Below are 26,819 nucleotides of genomic sequence, written 5' to 3'. Positions count from 1 at the left end.
AAAAATTAAAAATATTTGTGATCTATAATTGTTTAAACAGATATGTTTTGCTCTTAATAATTGTAATTACCATATTCGTTAAACTTTATTTGCTTAGTAAGTTAAAATATGCTTACAATATCTTCATTATCATCGTCATCATCAAGCTCTAGAAAGTCGTCTTCTGTTTCATCATCGAAATCACCACTTTCTGATGACAAATCTAAAGATGGTGCCGTAGTTGCTTTCTTCTCGTTCATTTCTCGACTATATTTTTGAGCTCTTAGACGTTCTTCCATTAAATGTGCTTGGGTTTCACGTCGACCGGAACTGGAATATTTTTAAATTTTTCCAATATAAAAAGCTCTTTTGTATTATCAAACAAGTACAGCGTAAGCTCAAATCTGCCCACGAAAATTGCATGAAAATCGTTCAAGAGGTTTAAGATGGGTAAGCAAACAAATACCCATTACCTACTTTTATTAAAAATAATGTGGGATCTATGCTAGCTCTAGAATACCTATAATTTTTTTGTAACAATATATAAAGTTAAGATAGTATGTAATAGATGAGAACTCTATAGAATGACTCAAGTTTTTGTCTGAAGTTTCATCACAATTGAATTAAGTTATTAATGATGGTTTAGGTAGTTTATTTATGATTAATTTGTTTTTTTTTTTTACCTTTCAACAAGAAATGTGTCAGGCCAGTGCGCATTCGCAGCCCTTCGTCGTCGCGGCTGCAACAATGGCAGTAGCGATCGCCCGTCCATATGAGCAGGGGACGCTACTCCACCCATGTCTAAGAACGTCGGTGCTAAGTCGATATTCAGCACTATATCATCAACGCTAAAATGAAAATAATCTTGCCATCAACAAAAAAAATTAAGTTTGAAATGTTTTAACAGTAAGGCGCACTAGGTGACCACGACCACGATCAGATGGTTTTACGTATAGTTTGCTAAGAGTGCTGGCGCACTGTGACAGCAGATGCGGCGCGCCCCAACAATTAGCCGCATTACTGGTCGTGGTCGTGGCCACAAATCTGGCCGCAGCTAAACCCAAGCTTTTGCGACCACGGTCAATGAGGTCTGTGCTTTAACACCAGAATGACTAGACTAATGAGCCCAAACTCAATTGACTCAACTTGTTATAAGAGTTCCTATGGCCAGTCTGACCCAGCATGCATATCAAAAGACGGAAAATGCTAAATTTAGTTTCTAAGATTTTACTACACTAATAAATACAATAATATATAAATTGTTTCACACTCACACAGTGCCCGGCTCAACTCCAGGACCGCGAACAAGAAACGGAACTCGTATATCGAACTCGAAGGGAAAGCTTTTGCCTTTAACCAGTCCAAATTGGCCCAGATGGTATCCGTGATCCGATGTATAGACTAGATAAGTGTTATCTAACTCCCCTAACGCTTTGAGCTCCTGGTACACTCGTTCAACAGCCTGCAATTTTACAACTGATGTAATCGGCATTCGCTATCAGAATTTATGGGTAGGCTTGATTTACAAGTACAAGAACATTTACGATCAGCTATCTTGGTGAGAACATTTGTAGTTTATTTAATAGCATCGTGACTTTCAACTGACTTTTGGTGTAACAATAAGGAATTCAATCTGAGGCATCTACAGGAATTTTGTCTGACTCTGGTATCTAAATATCTTTTAACAAAGAGTACGTATGCTAGATCTACAAGATCGAATAATACTTGAATAAATACTAAAACTAGGTAGGTATATCTCGCAATGAATAGTTGCTCACAATGCACAAAACTCCATAAAAATTGATTTACTAGATGCCACACGGATAGATATATAGATAGATAAAAACATATGACAAAAACAAGATTAATAAAAAACATATTAAGAAGAGATCAGCATACAAAAGGCGGCCTTACGGCTAAGCAGCAATTTCTTCCAGGCAACCTTCGGATAGACAACGTCATAGGATTTTTTAATTTATGTAACGATTTCAACAAGTGCGAAACTATTTTTAGAAAATCAATATTTGTAGAAAATTACATCTATGTAATTTTCTACAAATATTGATTGATAATGTCAATTTTCCTCCCTTTAAGGAGAAACAGAGAGCCTCCAACAGTGGGGTATATTAAAAAGTACCCACCATGTCTACACTCTGCAAGGTCTGCAACCTTTTTGTCATTAACAAGTCCGTGAATTGGCGGTGGATGGGTTTCATCTTCTCAGTAACACGAAGGATCCACTGCTTATCCGGGTTGGGCGCCATATCGTAAGTTGGAGTGCTGAAAAAATCAAAATAACTCTTTACTGATAGATCCACAGCCGTTTCACCTGCGTAGTTCGCGTGGGAATACAGGGATAAAATATGCTATTATTCGCCTACTAGCGGACGCCCGCGACTTCGTCCGCGTGATAGTTGATGTAAACTTTGAACTACCCCTACCCTTCCCTACCCTACCCCTACCCTTCCCTTCCCTACCCTACCCTACCCCTACCCTTCCCTATCCTCTCTTTCCTATCTATTTATCGTAGCGTGATGAAAAGTCTACTATAAACCTGCCCAGGAGTATGAAGAACAATTGTACCAAGTTTCGTTAAAATCTGTAGAGTAGTTTTTGTTTATATATCGAAGACAGACATACGGACGGACAGACAGACAAAAAACTTACTGATTTTGGCATCAGTATCGATCACTAATCACCCCCTGATAGTTATTTTTGAAATATATTTCTTGTACAGAATTGACCTCTACAGATTTATTATAAGTATAGATGTAACCCCTTGATGTTGCTTTTTATTGGTGAAAGACGTTTTAAAATCGATCCAGTACTTCCGAGTCAATTCGAAGCAATAACATGAAATATATTTTCTTATTTGTTCTCTTGTTTATTCTTATAAATAGTTTACTATAAGGAGCAGAGTCCTATGTTTGTATAATCAAATTGTGTATTGCAGCGAAGTAAGTTAATACCTTTATGTGAGGACATTAATGCATTTTATTTTTTATTAACATCGGCACGCTCCAGAGGACAGGTTTGGCGGCCACACAAATCGCCGACGGCGACGGTTCGATATTAAAGGAATTGCAATTTTGTTCGGGTTCACCAGTTATTGTTGTATCGATTCACGATTGCATGCTAAGTTCTGGACCTCAGCATATTATTTATATTGCCTGCAACTTTTTCCGCGTAAAATGATTACCTATAGAACTGCCTCGTTAGTTCAATGGTTAGCTTCAAGAGGTACTGCCCCTGTAGCCAAGTGGCACGACGATTCTCTTTCTAAGATCGCAAACGCTTCGAAAACTGGAAAAATGTATGGGAATGACAGATCTTGATCACGTGACCTGTCGGTAGCAAATGTCAGTCCCATACATTTTCTAGTTTTCAAAGCGTTTGAGATCGTAGAAAGAGAATCGTCATGCCACTTGGCTACAGGGGCAGTACCTCCTGAAGCTAACGGGGATAATATAGCCTACAGCCTTCCTCGATAAATGGGCTGTCTAACAATGAAATAATTTTTCAAATCAGACCAGTAGTACCTGAGATTAGCGAGTTCAAACAAACCAACTCTTGAGCTTTATAATATTAGTATAGATTCTTGTTACTCAGCGTGCTAAGTCGAAGCGTAATAAGAGTAGCCTTTCTACTAAGAAGCCTGAACCTGCAAGACGCTGCAGTGAATGAACTTCATAATACTCAATAGATTAAAGAACATATACGAGTACATAAGCATCGATATAGAATAATTCTCTCTGCCGCAAAGATCCGTACACAAATAATTTAATGTGCTGACAAATAACAAGAACGGATCGATATAAATTAATTGATGCGTTCGCTTGGTTCGTATGCTCGGGCGGCATCTTATGTAGTGGTCAGGTTTCATTAAGTCTTTTTACTTCTGTGGCTTTGATATTGGTTTTCGATAACATACATTCGACATTTTGCATGATTAATTAATCCGTTAACTTTAGCGTGCTATATACCTACCTACCCAGCTTTTTATTTTGGCTTAGAGTTTACGTTTCAAATAAGTCTTCTTTTTTAATTAGGTAGTAGATGATTATGTAAATTTTTTATATTTTCTACGGGATTTCTTGAGGAATCAGATCTTGATCACGTGACCTGTCGATAGCAAATGTCATTCACATACATTTTTCTAGTTTTCGAAGCGTTTGCGATCGTAGAAAGAGAATCGAAATGCCACTTGTTGAAAGGTGCAGGATCTTCGTGAAAACGTTTCGCCAGAGACCCTAAGTTAGTTAGTCCTCACTAAAAATGAACTTTCAAGTAGAGTAGAGTGGGTACTAGGTACTTATATTATAAAATGAAATGAAATACTAACTCGTAGGATATTAAATTCCAGAACACATTGCTCACAATTCATACCTATTTGAATATTCATTTGCATATTTATCAATACTGAACTGAGTTCGTGAAGTCCGACAGCTTTGACAACTTTCTTGGTGCGGAATATTTGAATGTGAAGGCGCAGCTGTGACAACTGCCGTCGTGAGCAACTGCAGCAAATGGACTGTTTTGCAGCGAGACTGTTTGCGAGTTGCGACAAATATAGCATTATTAAAGTCACCGTCTCAAAATATGCCAACGCGTAAGGATAAATCATCTATACTTATAATAAATCTGTAGAGAGGTCAATTCTGTACATGAAATATATTTCCAAAATAACTATCAGGGGGTGATTAGTGGCCGATACTGATGCTAAAAATGCAATCAGTAAAATTTTTGGCTGTCTGTCTGTATGTTCTTTATAGAAACAAAAACTACTCGACGGATTTCAACGGAACTTGGTACATTTTTTCTTCATACTCCTGGGCAGGTTATAATATCTTACTTACTTTTCATCACGCTACGATCAATAGGAGCAGAGCAGTGAAATGTTGGGAAAACGGGAGAAGTTACTCCATTTTTACAGCGATTCTACTGTAAGGACTGGATTACAGAGGTCTGAGGACGAACGAAGTAGAGGGCGTCCGCTAGTATTTTATAAATTTAAAATTACTAAAAAATTACTCAGTTTTACCTACAGTAAGGAATCAAAAGTTTGCTTCTTCCATAACCCGTTCTTGTGGGAACATCCTAGTCTATATATGCTATACCTACCACACTATAATTTATCCCTATGCCAAAATTTATTCAGATCAGTTAGCACCCATTGAGTCGTAATTTTGTGACATACTTCATAACAGTCGTTAATTTTTGAATGTATCCAATTTACTTTCTTGACATAAGAGGAGAGGAAGGCCAAAGAAGCGATGGTTGGATTGTGTGAAACAGGACATGTGTGTAAAAGGAGTGGATGATGAGTTGACGAGTAACAGAGACGAATAGAAAAGATTGACATATTTTTCCGACCCCACATAAGTGGGATAAGGGTAAGGAGATGATAATCCAATTTACGTTCTTGATTTTTCGTTCCATTAGATTAAATCCTTCGATTAAATCCTTCGATTGAGTGTCCCAAAAATAACGCGAGATTTGGATTTGCCGTCGAAAAACTGAATTTCACGTAGACAAAGTCGCGGGCGTCCGCTTGTCATTGAATAAGTCTTAGGACCGTTAGCGTTTTGTTTCATTGAAATATTCGCGCCTTGAAACTAACAGTGGAATTCATAGACGTTGTGGGGGCACCCCCAGCGGGTCATTCAGCCGCTGAGTGTCGAATTTAACCTCTATTTGTTTAAGAATTTGACACTCAGCGGGTGAATGATCCCCTAGGGTTGCCCCTACAACGTCTATGAATTCCATTGTTAGATACCTAATTATGTGTGCACTGTAGCACGCCCGCAAAATTAACTTTTCACGATGACAAATACAAGTTACCGTTAAATAATATTTGACCATTAAGTTTTGTGGAACAAAACTTCTTTGTTTACTGATTAGGCTGACAGTATTCGTGACGCTTGTAAGTTGACTACTACTTAGTGCCCAGTTTTATTTAGGAGATAGGCCGTTAGTCGAAGACTGTAGTGAAATAACCTGTAGTGCTAACTGAACTGCTATGACCGAGCTAGTCCTAAACGAATGGGTCATTCAACAGCAAAGACAGTAGGTACCTAAACTGTTCAAACTAATGCCTAGTTCTGACGGACTACTTTAGTATTTTAGTTGAGTGCGAACAATTTTTGGATTTACCAAAAATTGTCTGTAGATACGGCCTATTAGTGATAAGCTAAATTAACAAGTAATTCCTCGATCTAACAAAAAGAGCATTTCCTGAATTTTCCAGGTTTGCTATAAATATAACGTACGTACCTACCAGGATTACATAATAATCAAAAAGCATTAAATCGCTTTTATTTTAAGTTACCTATCTTATACACGAAGTAAAACGCACTATACAGATAAAGCTTAAGTTGCTACATGGTTCCATTATAGAGAAAAATATTCGGTACCTACGGATTTTACTCAAACCATCGTTAGCCCAAACATAGAAATTCGAACTTGAACTTTAGTCCCTCAAGGCCGAAGTTTTATGTTTCTGACTATATGAATACTAGTATTCATATAGTCAGAAACATGATTTATAAGTCAGTTAAAAATGGCGATGAAATTATTCGTAACATAAGTACGTTGAAGATATAGCTCCGCGAAATTTCCGAGCAACAAAAAACAAGGTCGGTTCAAGGCCCTGCTTCTTATGTGAATACTTTACGCTGTTTTGTTGATAATGCTCGCTCTTCTGAGATCCAATTATAAAGCGATTTGTGATAACATCTAAATCGGTTATGCGATGTAATGGAGTTCTGGAATTTAAACATTGCTTGTACTCGTATGTTGACAGAAATTTACCATAATTATTTTTTAAATTACCTCTTTTGCTGGCTTAAAAATGCTATACGATTTTTTTGGGAAGTCTCGATTTTATATTGAGTGATGACTAGTGACTCATTAGGATATTGATTGGATTGCAGGTACTTCATTATAATTCCCTAAAGCTCAATGGCTTTATAGAGCATATAAAATAAAGCATTTGCCGTTTTAGTGAATACGATAGCCAATAAGATAAAATATAAGTGGAGACCAATTTATTATCAATATATTCAAAAGTGAAAAAGTCAAAGTTCATTTATTTCGATTAGGCTTAGTTTACAAGCACCTTTCAAACCTCAGTTTATATTATTAGATAATGGTGATAATAATTGGCCGAAAACTAATTAAAGTTACGAGAATTTGCAAATAATTGTTTAGACGTAGAATGCCATGTGACTTTAGAACACGAGATTCTTTTCTTTTGTCCAAAATATTCTGCCCAGCCTGCAGCTGGGGAGTTGGTGATGTCATTATCCCGTGCTTTGGAGAGTACATTAAATCGTATTAAAAGTAACATCTGATAGTGATCAAACTAAACATCACCCTATGATGACAACATATGATGAGCGTGATGGGTTTAAAATCCATATTCTAACTCATAAAAGATGCGAAACTGTTGGCCGTTTAAATATGCTGATAATGTTAATGATTAAATTCTTTAACATAGCAAATCTTTAAGAAATTCTCCGAAGGACAATATGAAGGACTTAAGGACAATATCAAATCTTTAAGAAATTCTCCGAAGGACAATATGAAAGGCCAACATGTCTGAACATCTATACTGCGATCTCAAAGAATACAAAATAATTATAGTTTTTACTAAAAAGTTAAGAGCACTTTACTCAGAAGTCGGAAGTGTTGACACTGCTTTAAAATTTAAAATCAAAGCTTTGACGTGAAATGAAGATCGTTTAGTTTGTAGGTTAAGGTAAAACGCCCCAAAAGAAATATTACGATGCTGAACTAAAAACATACCAAATGAAGGCTAAAAAGAAAAAAATACTTAGGCCTTGGTCACGAGATTACCGACATGTGGAATATTGAGTCAACCGTCGTCCTTCCGATAGTTGTTTCAGTCAATAGTCTTGTAGGGAAAGCTTGTACAACACCTTAAAAAGCTTCGCCTGACTGTTGAATCGAGGATCTGATATAAAAAGCAGTAATCCTTGAAATGGCGCATGAGGTTATTTACTCTGGAGCCCTAACCACCGACACATTAGTATTAATTCGATTAGCTTGAACACTTCCAAGCCCCGCAACGAGAATGCTGTATTTTTAGACTTCCGTAGTCAACAAGGAACATAACTAAATGAGAGAAAAACTAGATCCACCGAATATGAATGCAAAAGAGCAGCATTAAAAATGAGGGTGACGAACCGTCCTTTTAATCCTGCTTAAGGTGGCGTCTTATATTACTTGTAGATGGAGTGTTGGCGAATGAATGACATTCCTAGGAGCTCCTCAGACTTGCAGGTATTTTTGAATGAAAATGCCGGTGACTGTGCATATTACGTGTAAGTATGGCGGGTCGTTAATGGAGCTACGTCGTATCTACATATTTTCGTGTCGTCTTGTTGTGGTAAAGGTCGTTAGCCTATGTGAAAGGTTAAAAGGTTTAAATTCTTGTATTTTTGGAAGATAAACTGCATAAATGTTCACTAAGTAACCTCGGGAATCATGTAAAGCTTTGACTAAAGTTTCGTATAACTTAACTATTTTAAAGTCCTTTTACAGGGCCAAGCCTCTCTCCTGGTCCAGACAGGCTTAGAGTGATAATGTCTAACTCTGTAATGATGATCACTATTAGCCATAACATACCTAATTCATCGTCATCATCATTATCAGCCATTGGAGATCTACTGCTGTACATAGGCCTCCTGCATGGACTTTCAAACACAACGGTCTCGAGCCGCCAGCATCCAGTGGCTCCCTGCAAACCGCTTGATGTCCTCGGTCCTTCAGTCTAGGGGCGACCAACACTGCGCTTTCCGGAGCAGAGTCGAAATTCCATTCATCTAATTATCATTCGATAATGACGGGACCGACGGCTTGACATCTTCAAAGGGTGTAACGCTCAGAACTTCCCAAATCCAGACAGCTATAGGCAATTATATTTGCATAGAAAGAAAATTCTACTATACTGCATAACCCAATCCAAGAACTGAGACCAAGACCTGATGATCCGAAGCAGTGGACAAAGAGGCAGTCGCCAGTTTTATGTTTACTTAATTAATATAAAAAAACATATGTACATAAAGCTGAACATAGAACCTCCATCGTATTGGAAGTCGGTTAACGCAATAGACTACAGTTCTACAGTTTACTTACTGATGTGTAGTGACATTAAAGAAGAGATGAGAGTACTGTGGTGCCGAATCCTCGGGTCCGTGTGGAGCAGGGAAGGACATCACCAACAGAACAGGTTTCCTTGAAAACCTTCGCTTAGAAGCCCGGAGGAAGGCTATAGAATCGTTGGCGATCAAATCCGGATAGTAATCCTGAAACGATTGAAAATTTTAAACTCTTACGTTACGACGTTAAAAAGGCGTTCAAATAAAACAAATCCCAAGTATAAGTTCACGCTTCAGCGTTTAAAAAACGTGACGTTTTTTTTCAACCTGTGTCGCATTTTTAATTTTGAGCGTTGGAAATTGACTTTTATTTAACTTCATACTATATTTGAACGCTTTTTAACGCCCGTAAAAAAACGCTCGTGCGAATGGGGCTAAGCTCGCTTAATACTTGGATATGGATATGTCTTACTACTTGGACTTGGATATGTAAATTTCCACATCTCAATGTTAGTTGTGGTCAACACGAACGTTATTTAAATAAATAATACCTAAATATCGACTCGATAAATAATACCTATATGTCGATTTGTGTGTTCAGGACGTGTAAAAACTATATAAACTTAAATAAATAATGGAATTAAAGACAAAATTGTGCATGTGTGTTCTCAGTTTTGTAGCCTATTATTCAGATCACTTTTTGCGGTGATGTTGTAGGGACATAACTGATCTATAGTATAAAATGACCATTGGTAGTAGGTAGTTATAACGTACCCTGTGATAATCATCACCGTGTTTGATCTTCTTCCCATTCATGTTGACACTGTAGTTGTAGTACTTAGAGTTCATGATGAGACCACCCCACTCGCGCCACCCGGGGGGGATGTACGAGCCGTTGTATTTGTTCAAGTATTTTCCGAAATAACCTAGAACAAAGGATTAGGTATACGTAAGACTTTACTTTAAACTATGCTGAAAGTAAATAATAACGTTTAATACGTAGGTAATACAAATAAAAGGGTCACTTGACTTTTTTCAATGTCATCATCATCATTATCAACCCATATTTGGCTCACTGCTGAGCTCGAGTCGCCTCTCAGAATGAGAGGGGTTAGGCCACCACGCTGGCCCAATGCGGATTGGCAGACTTAACACACGCAGAGAATTAAGAAAATTCTCTGGTGTGCAGGTTTCCTCACGATGTTTTTTCTTCACCGTTTGAGACACGTGATATTTAATCTCTTAAAATGCGCACAACTGAAAAGTTATAGGTGCATGCCCCGGACCGAATTAGAACCCACACCCTCCAGAATCGGAGGCAGAGGTCATATCCACTATACTATCACGGCTCTGTTCTACATATAAGAACAACGAATATTTGTTGGAATTTGGAAGTGATTATAATCGCAATCAAAACACTCCGATAATCCTGGACAAGGCCTTAATCGTACGAGAGATACAAAGGGAGACGGTCTGACGAATTTTTCCAAAAGACAAAAGTACCAAAATTTTAATTACGGCCTCAGAGATGCAATGTTGAATACGACTTGCGAGCTTTTTCATTTTCCCGGCGAGCGCTCTACTAGGGTTGTCGACAAATTAGGACAGGCGAAATTATATTATCGGTGTTTTTAAAGCACATTTAGGTTTATGCCTGAATTAATCTGTTGTTATGGTGAAATATGAAAGGACTTTTCTCCTTGAAGATTGATTTTACAAAATTTTAAATCCTTTCAACCATGGCGGGATTACTTTAAAGCATCTGCAGATGTGAAAACAATGAAGTCTGTTGAAAGAAATATAAGGGTATATTTGTCCTGATCGTTTATTTGATGTAGGCTTCATAGTGGTAACGCAGCAGCGTCATCGGCAGGTTTGGGAGAAATCGGAACTTGTGCTTACAGTCCAAGAACTACAGAAGAACGTGAGAGGATAGAACAGCTAATCTGTAGGGACATCTTCTCTGAGACATAAATTTAAAATCCGTATTGATTCAAACTGGTAATCAAATCCTAGTACACAATAGAGCGAGGTATACAAGAGCGCTTGTAGTATCCTATAAATTGTAGATCATGGAATTTTTGGTTCCTTATTCGCAGCCCTACGTAATACGGATAGTAACGATCAAGCGCTGATTACTCCACGCTTTAGCAGGCGTCTTAAAATGTAAGTAAAGAAATATTTTCACGCCATTTTTGTAACTAAACATGGAGTTTTCGATATATATGAATGAATTATTAAAAGTATCATAGTGAAATGTTCCTTGTGGTGAGGTGAATGATGAATGGAGTCAATTGATACACACGTCCGGCTTGAATCAAGTATCTTACTTATCTACGTAAGATACATCGTTGCTTACGGATTTAACTTGACTGGTGTTGTTTCGGCCATGGCTAGTTACCACACTACCGGCAAAGACATACCGCCAAGCAATTTAGCTTTCTGGTACGATGTCGTGTAGAATGAATCGTTTTTGAATCGTTATATCTCAGAAACGGTGGCTCGTAAGAAAAAAAGTAATGATACTTTTTTTATAGATAATTTTATGATCTACAATTTTGCCTCAAGTACTTTTATGATAAAACTTACCGTTTTGCAAATCAAATTTGAAAATCGCGAAAAACATTTTTTTTTGACTTTGACCTTTTCCATACACGGGAACGATGGGGAACTTTTAAACATAGTTTATAATTATGTTTTGAACAATTTTACTGATTTTCAGCTTGTTGGGATTTTATGCACCTTAGAATGTCCGGGCTAAAAATGAATGAATTAATAATTTATACTTACGTTAGGAATAACCTAGCAAACAAAAATATTTGTTAATATATGTTTATATAACTTAAATGAGTATTTAAATTACAAATTTTAATGATATTCTTTTTTTTTTCTTTTTGACGTATGATAAATATTTTGACATAATTTTAATTGACATGTGTGTTTGACATAATTTTAATTGACATTTTAACATTTCACTGGTAATAATTACTTGACTTTGCACTAAATTTAACAAGGTTTAATAATTTTGACAGTATATATTATGACTATTATTTTATTTTATCTGTCACAGTAGTTTTGAGTTACATTTGTCATAATCATTGAATCTTAAAATGTTAAATTGTATAAGCTATTACATATGTTTTCTTTTTTTATTTGTTTGCTTTTAAATTAGGATTATACATAGTCTATTTAAATTTTTCATACACCAAATTATTATGGTAGAGAGTATCAGGGTCTTATTATATTTAAGTAATCTTTGTAAACCTGCTTTCTGATGAATAAATAAATTATTATTATTATTATTTATTAAACCTCCATCTCATAAGCTGCCGAATCGGAATTTTGATTGTGTAGTCTGGTGGAGTTCAAATAATCTGGGTGCAGCACATTATACATTCGAGTCACGTATCTAATCTCGGATTTGCTGTCGTTGTTATCAAATCGCTGTCATGTTCTGTCATTAAATTGACAACACATCTTATACAGGGTGCTCGGGAGTATTTCCCATAGCTCTGGGGTTATTCTTTACCGAAAAGTAATTAAAAATGTTTAACGATGTATTCTAAAATTAACATTTTCAGGGTAAATAATATTTCTTTTGTAAATAGATCCTAAAATGTGTCCCTTTTACGCATCTCTATAATTGTAAAGTAATCAAGTTTGACACATTTTAAAATGCAAGGATAGATAAAGGCATGTGTTTTATATGGATACTCGAAATTATTTGAATTACTTTGTATGAAAACATAAAAAAAAAATATTTTTTGTTAAAAAAAATAATAGCTATGCAGTTCGGCTCCTATAAGTGGACTTGTCAACACCTTGAAGTTATGGGAAATACTCCCGAGCATCCTGTATATTCTGAATTCTGAATTGAATATAGAAGCGGAAAAGGGGTGTGGATTTTCATCTTCCACCTAACAAGTTAGCCCGCTTCCATCTTATCCATCAGGTGAGATTGTAGTCAAGGGCTAACTTGTAAAGAATAAAAAAAAAATACACAAAGAAAGATGTTTGCCTTTAGGTAGGTATGCTTTTCTGAGTTCAAAACTATAAACAGAATGCGGTCTTCGAATTATGCACACTCAATTCCTCACAGCACCTGGTCTAAATCGCAAAAATGAAAATAAGATGAAAATGTGCGGCGCGCGTGTAAAATTGTACATCACTTTACTTTAGTTAAAATTTAAATAAATAAGAGAAAATCACAAAGGCATTTTTGAGAAAGATATAACCTAACCTACCTATAATTTATACGTTCTGTTCGATGCAAATGACTTGGTTGTGTAATTGTATCGAATGGAGCTTTAAGTAATTAATGTCAATCCACTGAAGTGATTCAGGTCGTGATACTAGATAACATTGTGAAACGTGTAAATTAGTGTTGATAAGTTGCATTTGTGTCTAGTTGTATCGAAAATGTTGTTTAACTAAATAACTAAATAATGTTTAATACCGAATTCTCATGACTACCTTCCGAACTGGTAGTCGAGTCATTACAAACACAATCTTAACGTGTTTATAGCGCTTAATCTCACTAAAACGCGAAAATCTCGAAAAACCGATTTGAAAAATATTTTATTATGTTGGTTCAAATACAAAAAAGATGCCAAAATACAAAGTAGTTGTTTTTGTAACATTGTTAAAATATTAATAGTTTTTAATTAATCTGTACCTACTGTAAATTATATTAGTTTACGTAATTCATGTTAGTGTGTTAAATTTTGAAATACAAAGTATGAAAAACAATTTGTATATGTGGATGTCAAGGAGACGCGTGACGTTTGTTTTTTTTTAATGGGTTTCACCGGCTTAACCACGCTGCTTGTAAAGACTCATTCTGGATTTATTTTTTATTCTGTGGTTCGTCGTTATTAACCCATATTCGGCTCACTGCTGAGCTCGAGTCTCCTCTCAGAATGAGGGGGGTTAGGCCAATAGTCCACCACGCTGGCCCAATGAGGATTGACAGATTTCATACATGCAGAGAATTAAGAAAATTCTTGGTATGCAGTTTTCCTCACGATTTATTCCTTCATCGTTTGAGACACGTGATATTTAATTTCTTAAAATGCACACAACTGAAAAGTTGGAGGTGCATGCCCCGGACCGGATTCGAACCCACACCCTCCGGAATCGGAAGCAGAGGTCATATCCACTGGGCTATCATGGCTCTCATTCTGTGGTTGATATAGACGAAATCGAGATTCATCGTTGATTCGATGTTTATTTTAATAGGTTGTTAATACGAGTAGAAACCAAATTAGTAAATAGTTCGGCTGGTCTTATAATCAGAGTGGCAGTTTGATACTGTTACTATCACGTTTACGTAAACGGGAATTTCTAAGGAATTGAAACAGCGCCATCTAGTGGCACTACTGCACAACTGTTGCAATTCCTTATAAATTCGCGTTAATACTGCCCCAGCGCAGGATAGCGAGTAAATTGCAGTCTGCGCGAGGCACATTGATTGCCATCCTCTACTACCCTTAGGCCGAAAGGCCTCAGCCCCGACAGGGGCTGGAAGAACATGACCGGGGGAAAAAGATCCCCCGCGCCTTACCCGGACAAGGAGACATAGCCTCGAGGCCCGTACCCCCACCTGGATTTTTATTCGGGAGGAGATGACCTGCCTGCTGAAATTCGCGTTTACGTCAACACGATAGTAACAATATGAAAATATAGAAAACTCCCACTAGGCACACTGAATTTTCTCCTATACCTTTACATACCTACTCAAGTGTATAACCAGCTTTGGAATTTTCCCTCGTAACATTTGTCAGCCTTCCAGGAAGCTGTATTAATAATTGTCAAGGAATTCTGTGAAAGTCCCAGTTTTACCGTTTACTCTGACGGCGTAAGAGGGACGAAGGAATTTCATTTGCTGAAGACTTTAGTAAGTGTATTGCATTCCAAGGACTTAAACGGATCCCTTTGTTGTGACCTCATCACACAAGTTACCTACGAAACTTACTGCGGCCCATTAATCTATTAGGCCTTAAATTGGTTACGACACGTTAATAACTGGTGGCCTAAATTGATAAATTATGACCCCAAATCTCTGAGTCCATAATTCATGAGGTCGCTCTATATTTTTGTAAGACGTTATAGATATTTGTAGGTTTTATAGAATTACGATTCACGTGTCCTTGAAGTAAAATGATTTTCGGAAAAAGCATAAGATTTTCGAAATAACCGCAAAGCCCTCGAAATTCAGCTTGCCAAAAACACATACCTACTCCAAATTAATTTTGTATACGTCAAGAGTAAACCATGTTACCACATTAACCGCATGTTCTAGATTTTACTACCTAATTAAAAATTTATTGCCGATTAACTATCTAATGAATCAAGAATCAATTCAACCAGAATAAAGACATTTACCTTGATTCAACTATTTTTGATTTCCGATTATAAAACTATTTCCGATTTGAATGGAGAATACTTTCCTGCCGTCAATATAGCCATATTGACGGCAGGAAAGTATCCTCCATTCAAATCAGATCGAGTTTTTGAGAAATCTGCAAACTCAGAAACTTATATCTGCATACATCTATACTAATCTATACTAATCTATACTTCTATACTAATATTATAAAGAGGTAAAGTTTGTAAGTTTGTAAGTTTGTCACATTTTTTAAATGGGGTAATCTTCGGAACTACTGGTCCTATTTTAAAAATTCTTTCACCAGTAGAATTCTACATTATCGGGGAGTGCTATAGGCTATATTGATATTTTATATTGATATCATATATATTAGCCGAGTTATCACAGTTTTTGTCATACAGGTCGGACTGAAAATCCTCTTAAACAGACTTATTCGCAAGCGCTGCCTTAACTATTGTGTAAAATTGACATTAATGTATGGAGACTTTATGTATCTTTAAAAGTTCTACAAGAAAGTCCGCGACACCATATATCTATCTTCTATATATTAGCAGATATAGTACCTTTTGTGTTTTAAAAATTATTAATTTTATATACTTAGGTTTACTTCATTATTTATACAACTAAACTTTAATCCTTATTAAAATAAATTATTTAATAATCACAAGGATAATATGGAGATAAGATTTGCACTTTACAGTATGTTAATTACTTAAATAGTTTCGGAGATAATACAAAATTTCTAAAAGACGCAGAAATTCCGCTATATGACGCCCGGCGCTTTCATTTACGTAGTTCCCGTTCCCGTGTGAATATGGGGATCAAACATAGCCTATGACACTCGCAAATAACGTAGCTTTCTATTGGTAAAACAATTTTCCAAATCGGTCCAGTAGATCCAGAGATTACCTCCTACAACCACACGAACTTTACCTCTTTATATTATTAGCATAGAAGTCTCTATTTCTCTTGGTCATACCACCACTCTCGTAGGACTGGACCGATTTTGCTAAGGATAGGAGTAAGATAGAGAAGTTACAGGGTAGGGTAGGGTACCGGTAAGGAAGCGTAGGGGTAGGGTAGGTTTAGGGCCGGGTTTAGGGTAGTGGTAGGGTAGGGATAGAGGTAGGGTAGTGGTAGGGTACCCATGGTACCCTACCACTACGGTGTACGGGTAGGATAGAGAAGTGGTAGGGTAGAGGTAGGGTAGGCGTGAGATAGGGGTACGGGTAAGATAGGGGTAGGAAAGGGATAGGGTACGGGGAGGGTAGGGGTAGGATGGGGGTAGGGTGTAGGTAAGGTAGGGGTAGGGTAGGTGTAGGGTGGGGGTAGGGGTAGGGTAGGGTAGGGGTAGCGTAGATGTAGGGGTTGGGTAGGGTAGGGTTGGGGTAGTGGTAGGGTAGGGGTAGTAGTAAAGTTGACATCGAAATTTACGCGGACGAAGTCGCGGGCGTCCGCTAGTAATTTATAATTACATACGTATACAAAACCAGAAACTCCGTTTTACAGAAGTATCGAGTAGGCCGATTCACTATTATAGTCTTTATTAACAACCTATTAAAGTGGACATCAAAGTGTCATCTACTATAAATGATATCCACCGTAATCACCGGATGACATTTATAATTAGTATCATAGTATATGGATGACATTTTGTCTATTGATTCGGTTTTTATTTTTGATAATAAAGACCAAAATAGGAAATAGGCAGAAATAGTTTACACCGTTTATACTTATTAGACACTTCCGAAATTTCAACATGGTTTATTATTCAGAAACCGCAAAACTTAATTAGAACATAGACAATAATAGAAGTCGGTGAGCAATTAACTGGTAGATTATTCCCGATTCAGTGGCAATACGTTAGCCGCCAGCTTGCAACGACTTATCAAAATGCTCGAGGTATCATAGTAGGGGAGCCGAAGAGAGGATTTTTGCAGTTACTCGAGCGCGGCAGATGAACATAAGGGACTATACCTTGCACGTTGTTCACTACCTCCACCAAGTATGAGCCCTTAATATTGGTGGATACGTTTAGGGCAACCAAAAAAAACTAGCTTCAGAAATACTCAACCAGCACGTCAGATTAAGATAAGGTAGGTGAGATGATAGCTAAAACGTGTGCATTTTGAAAATCTGAGATTTCAGCCTAACGTAATGGAATGGGAGGGTTACAAAGTTACAAAATAAAACCTTTATATTTCTGTTATCGAACCACAGACGCGGTAATTTTTTTATTTATTTTGAATGAAATAATCTCCTGAATAATCGCTCATGATTTCTGATGATTTCAGTAAGCCAAAGTAATAAAAACTGTCTTTAGAGTCTGTATTTTTTCACCACCGCTGATAGCGAAAAATGTATATAACCATTTATTATCTCTATCATCTTACCAAATCTAATCGATTCCAATGACGATTCAGTAACTGCAAATTTAAAATACCGGGCTCCCCTACTATCACGAGTAGACGCTAATTTACCAGTCACAGCTATTTGTGTTTCGTGTTCAATTTCTAAGGAGATAGTGAGTCAACATTTCTAGATAATTGCGATGATAGTATTAAAGCTTTAAAATGTTTATTTTAGGTCACAGCAGCTGCAAGTTACGCTTACTAGTAGGTGTCTAAATGTGGTGTAAGTAAAGAGCATTTCATAGTGATTAATATTACGGATGCTGTTACAATTTGAGGATTATATTTTATTTTTTGTTTTCTTTTTTTGAGAAAGAATACAACGGAACTTACGCTAACTTATCTTAATAACTGTACAAATCATGCCCACGTGGAAACAATACTGGTTGCATTTCCGTGCTGGACAGCCAGGCTGATCCTTTCTCAATTTTGACTTTTCTTTAGTCCTATTATAAGGTGGGGGGGTTATTTACACTTAAAATACCTTAATTATAGAGCTTAGAAGAGCACCAAAAAAGTATTGAGTCAAATTTTTCGTATTTCAACCGAGAGCCTGAAAAAAGTGAATTTTCCCCTTTTTTCAAGATGGCGGAAAATGCACATAGGATATCTTGGTCGAGATTTTTTAGGCTCCCCTTACGGCATATCCAAAAGCTTTCTCAGTTTTTTTTGACATAATGACTGTCGTACTTGTGCACTTTTGAATTTATAACAGAAAGGTACTTTAATTCCCAGCTTTAATAATAATCTTACAAATTTAGGATTGGCAACCACAGAACTATATTTTGAAACAATTTATATTGAGGCCTCTTAACTAGCAGGTGTTTTGGTCCAATGGCTACACTTACTAGTTTGAAATATTCATGAAAATCAATTAATGAATACAAACGCTGTACCGTAATAAGAATTTTTTGCCGGTAAGAACTGGTCGCTGCAATTGAAATGTGAAATTAAATCAACAAATGTGATTTAATGTTGCTCCACTCACGTAGGTGTTAATGAAAACCGTCACCCACTGGGCGTATTAAGAATCCAATCATTTACATAATACGGACGCATCGTCGCATTATCAAAGAGTAAGGCCGGCTCCACACGATGGTCCAACACTCCAACGTTTGTACCAACAGTGGCCGGTTAATGGGAGGCATACATGTTTATATGAGAGCCGTAATAGCCCAGTGGATATGACCTCTGCCTCCGATTCCGGAGGGTGTGGGTTCGGATCCGATCCGTGGCATGCACCTCCAACTTTTCGGTTGTGTGCATTTTAAGAAATTAAATATTATGTGTCTCAAACGGTGAAAGAAAAACAGAGAATTTACTTAATTCGCTGCGTGTGTGAAGTCTTCCTCATTGGGCCAACGTGGTGGACTATTGGACTAACCCCTCACATTCGGGGGGGAGACTTCAGCTCAGCAGTCAGTCTAATATAGGTTGATAATGATGATACATGTTTATGTATACTAACTCTATCCCGCTATAGCAGAGACAACGTTTCCGAAAAAATATTACGATTCGTGTTCCTTACAATAGATATAGGAGCCAGTTAGAATTCAATAAAATTCGAAATTCAAATGACATCCAGTTTGTACTCGTATGTTTGGGAGTATGACAATGTACGAGGATTACATTAAGAGTCGGAAATAAAACTCAGCAGCATTAATTCAGGTAGCGATTTTGTGGATGATAATGACATTCTTGTACGACGTAGGTACTCGATGCGTTTTGCAACAAGACTAAAGTTGACACCAACGTGTGAACGGTTTGCAAGTTTTGCACACATACTTCTGATAAAATGATCATACGATCAAACTCGTTTTGCTCATGCAAATTTATTATTGCACTATCCGTTTTCTATAACATGAATCTTACAATGCGGGTTGTCTGTAGGAGGCTATTAGCGATAAGACCAGACCACCTTTGTGCATATTTCTCATTTGTGTATATTTCTACGTACTTATTTTTTTCTTGATGAATATTGTAGTTTTTTTTATATTTTGTTATGAGCAATAAAGAGTGTATCTATCTAGATCTACATGTTGGACAAATATGGTCAACGTTGGCGCTCGTGTGTAGCCGGCGTAAGTAAGAGTCATTGACAAACACAATGTCATTGATATAAATTCTGAATGGGTTGCGAGGCGGCGAGGCGCCACGTGCTACGCCCACGAGGTGAGATGGAGGAAGCTTACCGATTTGTAGTCAAACCGCTAACGCTACCGAATTCTTTGGTAAACTTACGAGTTTACGGTTTATAGGAGTTTATAACCAGCATGATCTGTGGAGTGCACAAAGTTTTCACCTAGGGTAAGCATAATACTCTAGTAGAAAATTTGTACTCCAATACAGTTTTGCAAGGAGTTCAAAGGGTAGGCAGTGCATTTTTGCATCTATAAAGTGCACGCCACTGAGCATAATCCCTATCTGTTAGGTGTCACTTAAATATTTCAGTAGATGAATGAAAATAAATGAAAGTATATGTATCCTGTTTCCTGTTATACAATATATAAAAAATGGTGCCAATCAAAAAGAAAAATAAATATATACCTAGTTCACGAGTTTTAGGAAAATTGCTTCTAGGCAGTCTTCCGTAAAGTAGTTAATAAAACCACGACCCCGGCCGCAAATACTAATTGTAATTGTAGTAAAAGTGTACTAAAGTAAACAAATAAGTAATTTTATGTAAATGTTTTTAACTCAACCCATCACATTATACATAGTGCTTCTGTAATATCTACGAAACAGCAGATATGACGACGTATTGAAAAGTAACTGAAAATTACATCAAGTCTTCATTCATCGACAACATAAGAAACACAATCACAACTTGTAAACGTGTTGAGTTATCAGCTATTTTTTTTTCTTTATCCTTAATCGACCCAGCCGAGGATCGAACCCAGTACCTAAGTCTTATAAATCCACCGCGCATATCACTGCGCCACGGAGGCCGTCTAAAAATAATTCACCAAAATATCGAACCGTTCGATATTTATCGCTTGGTATGTGACACTGGCAAAACAAAACGAAGTCGATTCCTAACGGACTGCAGTGGGTGGGCGATATTAATGAGTTCAAGGCAAGGACGAGGATCGATTGACAACTTAATTAGGAATACAATGGTGCCCCATCGGACGGCGTCGCCGCTGGGAAAAATAAGATGCCCCGCATTCAATTGCCGGCGATAAATATGGGAATAATGGGAATTGTTGGCCGAAGGACGAATGCTTTTTAATTAATTTTTTTTTTATCGATATAGCGGCAGATGCGGCAAAGATCTCTGTCGGTTTTTTACCGAGGCCACATTCCACATAGTAACGTTGGTTTAATATAAATTGTGGTCACAGCCTGTGTTGTGACCATTGTAATTTAGAACTCCGTGGTAATACCGTAGAGGAATACGTTAGGGTACTATGGAGTTTCGCCAAAGTAGCTTAATCTTTAGAATTTTTGGCAGCGTTAGGAAAATTAGCGTCTGACTAAGCAATAGACCGCGAGCAGACGAGCAGTTATGAGAAAGTGAAATTTTTTAAATGTGAATTATTTTGTAAAGAACTTTAAAGCGCCTTGTAAACGATCAAACTTTTTGTCAAGAGATCAAACGTGTTTGTCAAATAATTTGATAATTTGCAGGCAGCTTTGTTAGCTAATAATAATGTAGAAATTAAATAATAATGGAGAAGTCCAGCCCTGCATTCTGTTAACTTACAGCGATGTGACATCGCTCGTTTCCATGGCAACTACGTCGTTAGTGACAATTTATTTTTGTCATCCCATAAAGTTCAAATTATAATAAAAGTTGTTATAGGCGAATATTACATCGACGAGTTTAAAATAGCGGAATTACACCGCAGTTTGCCAAGAAGTTTGGGACACTTGTTTTAAAAGTTTCGAATGCCCTTTAGACGACAAAAATATACACCTTCAAAGAGAAACATAAGAAGTTTTATTTAGAGAACGCGTCTTAATGTCACGTCCACGAACTTTCATTATGAAGGTAATTAGTAAAAACGGAAGGGGCATCTCAGGGCCGTCACTTTGAAGTGAACTGACTTCTACTTCTCTGAGTAGCATAGATAACAACAGAAATAGAGAAAAACAAAAATTAAAGAACTTTCTCTAATTTTATCAAATACTTATGGCCAAGTTACGTATGGCGGGTTTTTCGAGTGTGTCAGTTTATTCTAGCCAATCTTATCATCAGTGTTCTTAATAAATCGGTTGTCATTGTCATTCCCGTTTTTTTTTATTTTTCGTCGTCGTCGTCATCAATCCATATTCGGCTCACTGCTGAGCTCGAGTCTCCTCTCAGAATGAGAGGGGTAAGGCCAATAGTCCACCACGCTGGATTTTAATTCTCTGCGTGTGTGAAGTCTGCCAATGCGGATTGGCAGACTTCACACACGCAGAGAATTAAGAATATTCTCTGGTATGCAGGTTTCGTCACGATGTTTTCCTTCACCGATTGAGACACATGATATTTAATTTCTTAAAATGCACACAACTGAAAAGTCGGAGGAACTGAGGAATCGGAGGCAGAGGTCATAACCACTGGGCTATCACGGCTCTTTATTCTTATATTTTTCGAATCACAACCAATTCTAGAGAGAGATCGTAATTCGTATCCGTCCACAAACCACTCATAACAAAGTTATCATTTCGTCAAGAAGATTTTCTAATGTGCGCTGCTTGCTGAGGCAATACTATATAAAAAACCTTAAAGAAAAATCGTAATATCATAATCATAATTATAATATTAATTAAAGAATATAATTTTTTTTAAGAAGAAAGAGTTGTAATTAGAATAATAGGCAAAATTTATTTCGTTATTTGTTGAATAAAGAAAATATTTAATTGAGTGTGACAAACTTTTTTCCCACTTACATTTTTTTTCATGTCTACTTATTTATATTTTCACTTCTAATGCTAATTCAATTTACAAATCTGGAGTGGAACAATGAATAATGATAAATTTATTCAGCTATTCTCCGTGAAAAACCGACGAATCAGTGCGAAAAACGCCTGCTTTGGTTTTTCTCAAAAAAGGAAATTATTCAGAAATAAAAAGTAAATATTATAAAAAACCCTGTATTTCACAAAAATGCTCAAATCTGTTAAACTAATTTTAATGGAAATGTTGTATATTTGGTAGGAGAACAGGTCGTAGAGTAATTTTTGTCGCGATTTAAGTATTTATCTATTAAAGTTCATATAATTCGTGTAACATTAGCCGGGTCAGCTAGTTATTGACCTATAGGAACATGCACCTAAATAAAACAAAGTCGGGGTTACTTACAGAAGTATATATAATTCCAAAGATCTGGATGAAATTCAGTAAAATATATAGTCGAGAAAGGCTACTTTTATCTCCATATTTCCACGGTAAAGTAATCTATGCGAGCGAAATCGATGGACGCAGCTAGTCACAGTAATTTTATAAAGGTGAAAGTTTGTGTGTATGTTTTTTCCTCCTTTGCGCTGCGGCTACTGAAGCGATTTGACTGAAATTTGGAATGGTAATAGATTCTTTTGTGGATTAACAAATAGGCTAGTTTTCATCACGGAAAAATCCATGGTTATCACAGTACAGTAGTAAAGTTACAGTTAAGACGATCACGCTTAAAACGATTTCTCGCTTAATACGTCATTTTACGCCAGCCCCTAGAACTTAAGACATGTTTTCATACATTTCCCAACTCTTAATACGATTCGTCATCCCGTTTAATACGCCTACGACTCGTAGGCGTATTGAACGGGAACACGCAATTTGTAAAATGTATTTTAAACAAGGTTGCAGGACTAGACATGATATCATAAAGAACTGAAAGAACCTGACAGCAGACGACCCTTTACATGATGCTATTCTAAACTAAAAATTTTGAAGACGCACTGCAAAAGGAACATTTAATTGAAAATTTCGTAATTGCTTGCTACTTCATCCAAATCTTTTTGTCATACCAGAAATATCATAATAAGTAGTCTTTACACCAAATACACTAATTTTTATAATATGTATGTATACATTAGTAATTATATTTTTCACAGCTATCCCCCACACATATCCCGTACGCTTTCCTGTCTAAGACGCGTTTTAGTTGGGGCCCTGCGAAATCGGATTAAACGTTAGTATTTGTGAAAAACTGAATTCCACGCGGACGGAGTAGCGGGCATCCGCTAGCTATTATAAATAAGAGAATATTGTTCCTAATGAACTTCCGCTAACCAACGTCTATTCGGCAATTGGGAGTGTTGACATTACGGCCGTGTACGTCCTGCTTAACAACAGGACAGGCACTAATTGCCTGACACCACGTTCAAAACTGTATCTTCATAATACAAGCAGCGACTAATTGAACAATGCTTAGTCTAGTGGTTACCTTATGTGGTTTGGGATCACGCGGTCCTGAGTTCGAGGTCGGGCTTTGAGGTGCATATTGCGCTTTTTGGTTCTTTATACTGTACCAGCACGGTACAGAAAAAATTAAAGGACGATAAATTCTTTATATTTTATTCCTGTATTTTCACGGGAACGTGAACTACGCGGGTGATACCACGGGGCATCGGCAAGTCTATACTAATATCTTAGAGAGTTAAGCTTTGATTGTTCGATTGCTTGCCTTGAAACTACACTATTGTAAAGCTACACTACCCCCCGAGTGCTATAGGCTATTTATATATATGCATACATATAATCAAAACAAAAATATATATACTGGTGTAACTAACCAACCCCTGTAGCCAAGTGGCACGTCGATTCTCTTTCTACAATCGCTAACGCTTCGAAAACTAGAAAAATTTATGGGAATGACAGATCTTGATCACGTGACCTTTCTATCGAAAATGTCATTCCCATACATTTTTCGAAGCGTTTGCGATCGTAGAAAGAGAATCGACGTGTCACTTGGCTACAGGGGCAGTATACGTATACGAGTATAATTCCAAAACAGCTTAGCGGATCTGGATTAAATTCAGTAAGATAATAGTCTAGAAAGGCTGCTTTTTATCTCCGTATTCCTACGGGAACGGGAACCACGTGAGTGAAACTGCATTGCGTCTGCTACTAGCAGACGCAGGGATGATGACAGTTTTTTAAATTGTATATAAATTAAGAGTACGCTAATAGTAAAGCAATTTTGTAAAAGTAACAGGGTATCTGCGATTATTACTTTCGGAGCTACAGGGATTTAAAGGGTCAGATTTGGGGCGCTGCCGCGGATCCCTGAAAAACGCCCCATACAAAATGGTACGCACTTATGACGTCGTAGGCAATTAATGATCGTTAGATTAGTATGGGCGTTTAAACAAAATTACTAATATCTTTGTTGTTTCTGCGTTTATGTTTATAGTTCAAATATTAAAAAATGTCACATTTAATGTAAGGAAGCTAAAACTGTATGAATTTTCATCTAATTACGATAAAATATTTTTAGTAGATTTTGAAATTTTATTATCTCATTTATTTTGCAAATATCTAGTCAATCTTTGCTTTTTATGTACAAATTAGTTAACATTGACCTTATTTACCCGAATGTATCATAAAAATCAATATATTAAAACCTAGTCATCATCCCCATTGTGTATTATAATTGTGTACATATAATACTACTATAATAGTATAACAGGAAATAAAACTATAAGAAATTGTAATTGTTATCAATTGTAAATTATAATACTGTATGACTTTTTCAAAAGAGCAACTGTTGAGTTTCTTGCCGGTATCTTCTCAGCAGAACCTGCCGTCCGAACCGGTGGTAGAATCTTTACAAATAGTCAACTGACGTGTCAAAAGTGCTTGTAAACTGAGCCTACTTGAAATAAATGATTTTTGTTTTTTTTTTGTGTAAATACCTGACCAAATTTAGGCCCAACGTAGGTGCCTGGTTTGTTATTCAGTCAGGTTGATATCGCCCACGGTCTGAAGGGCCACTTCCCCCACGCAACGTTTACAACTTTTACGATTACGAAACGGATTGCCATTAACCTTTTCCGATGTTAACACACCTATTAAGTACGTCCTCGTAAATGCTTATGTAAAATGTCGACGTCTTAGATGTCTGGGTTATAAATATTAGTAGTGTTTTTTTCGTATATAATTTTTAAAATAGCTCTAGATTGGCTATAATCATTCCTGATGGATGCCAATGATAAGGTTTTAGTACCGTTCTATTGATACAATTAAAGCGAAACATTTTAAAAACAAAGTATCATTAAAATTTAAAAAACACCAGGATTTTATTAAAATTTAAATAAGTAAATAAATCAATCTAACTAAATAAAAAGAAATAAATAAAATTAAAACCCAAGTTTTTTAGTTATATTAAGATTAAAGCAACTATGACATGACAATTGACAGCAAACGTTAGGTTATTAACATTTTTAGGGAGATAATGAATATTATTTCGAAAGAATTAAAGTAAATTCGTAAATATTTTCTTTTATTTCCGCTAGGGTACAATGACTGATCCATACAATTTTGGACACATTTCCTTTGAAAATGATTTTTCCTAATAAGTGACCATCTTAATTAAAAAAAACCAAGGCGTACGCGTTTATAAGCACTTTTGAAAGTGATCAAGACGATCAACGGCTTTGTTCTACGAGCAAAGAGGATGTAACGCCAATTTTGAAAAAATAATATATCACGTATCTCTAACGGTGAAGGAACAACATCGTGAGGAAACCTGTATACATGAGAATTTTATCAATTCTTTACGTGATGTGAAGTCTGGGGGTCAGTGTGGTGAGCTATTAGCTTAACCCCTCTCGTTTTTAGAGGAGACTCGTGCTCAACAGTGAGCCGAATATGGTTTGTTAATGATAATGATGATGATGAACGTGGCATTTTGTTTATTTTCGCTGTTGCTACTGATGCCATCCTTAATTTAACACAGTTCTATAAACATTTTCATACATTCACTCATA

General features: G+C 36.6%; 1 protein-coding gene across 1 annotated transcript in view; it reads right to left on the bottom strand.

The window, feature by feature from the left end:
* Nucleotides 1-26,819, bottom strand: part of LOC112047311 (extracellular sulfatase SULF-1 homolog) — a 123,941-nt gene that overhangs the window by 8,188 nt on the left and 88,934 nt on the right. Inside the window, exons 4-9 of the mRNA XM_024084396.2 lie at nt 9,876-10,027; nt 9,139-9,308; nt 2,121-2,259; nt 1,254-1,441; nt 663-827; nt 117-309 (exon numbers count right to left, since the gene is read on the bottom strand). Coding sequence (XP_023940164.2) covers nt 117-309; nt 663-827; nt 1,254-1,441; nt 2,121-2,259; nt 9,139-9,308; nt 9,876-10,027 — 1,007 coding nt within the window. The remainder of the gene's footprint in view (nt 1-116; nt 310-662; nt 828-1,253; nt 1,442-2,120; nt 2,260-9,138; nt 9,309-9,875; nt 10,028-26,819) is intronic.

This window comes from Bicyclus anynana, chromosome 4, assembly GCF_947172395.1.
Source record: "Bicyclus anynana chromosome 4, ilBicAnyn1.1, whole genome shotgun sequence".
Classification (NCBI taxonomy): domain Eukaryota; kingdom Metazoa; phylum Arthropoda; class Insecta; order Lepidoptera; family Nymphalidae; genus Bicyclus; species Bicyclus anynana.
The sequence above is the reverse complement of the archived record's forward strand: the minus strand, read 5'-3'. Positions and strand labels throughout refer to the sequence as shown.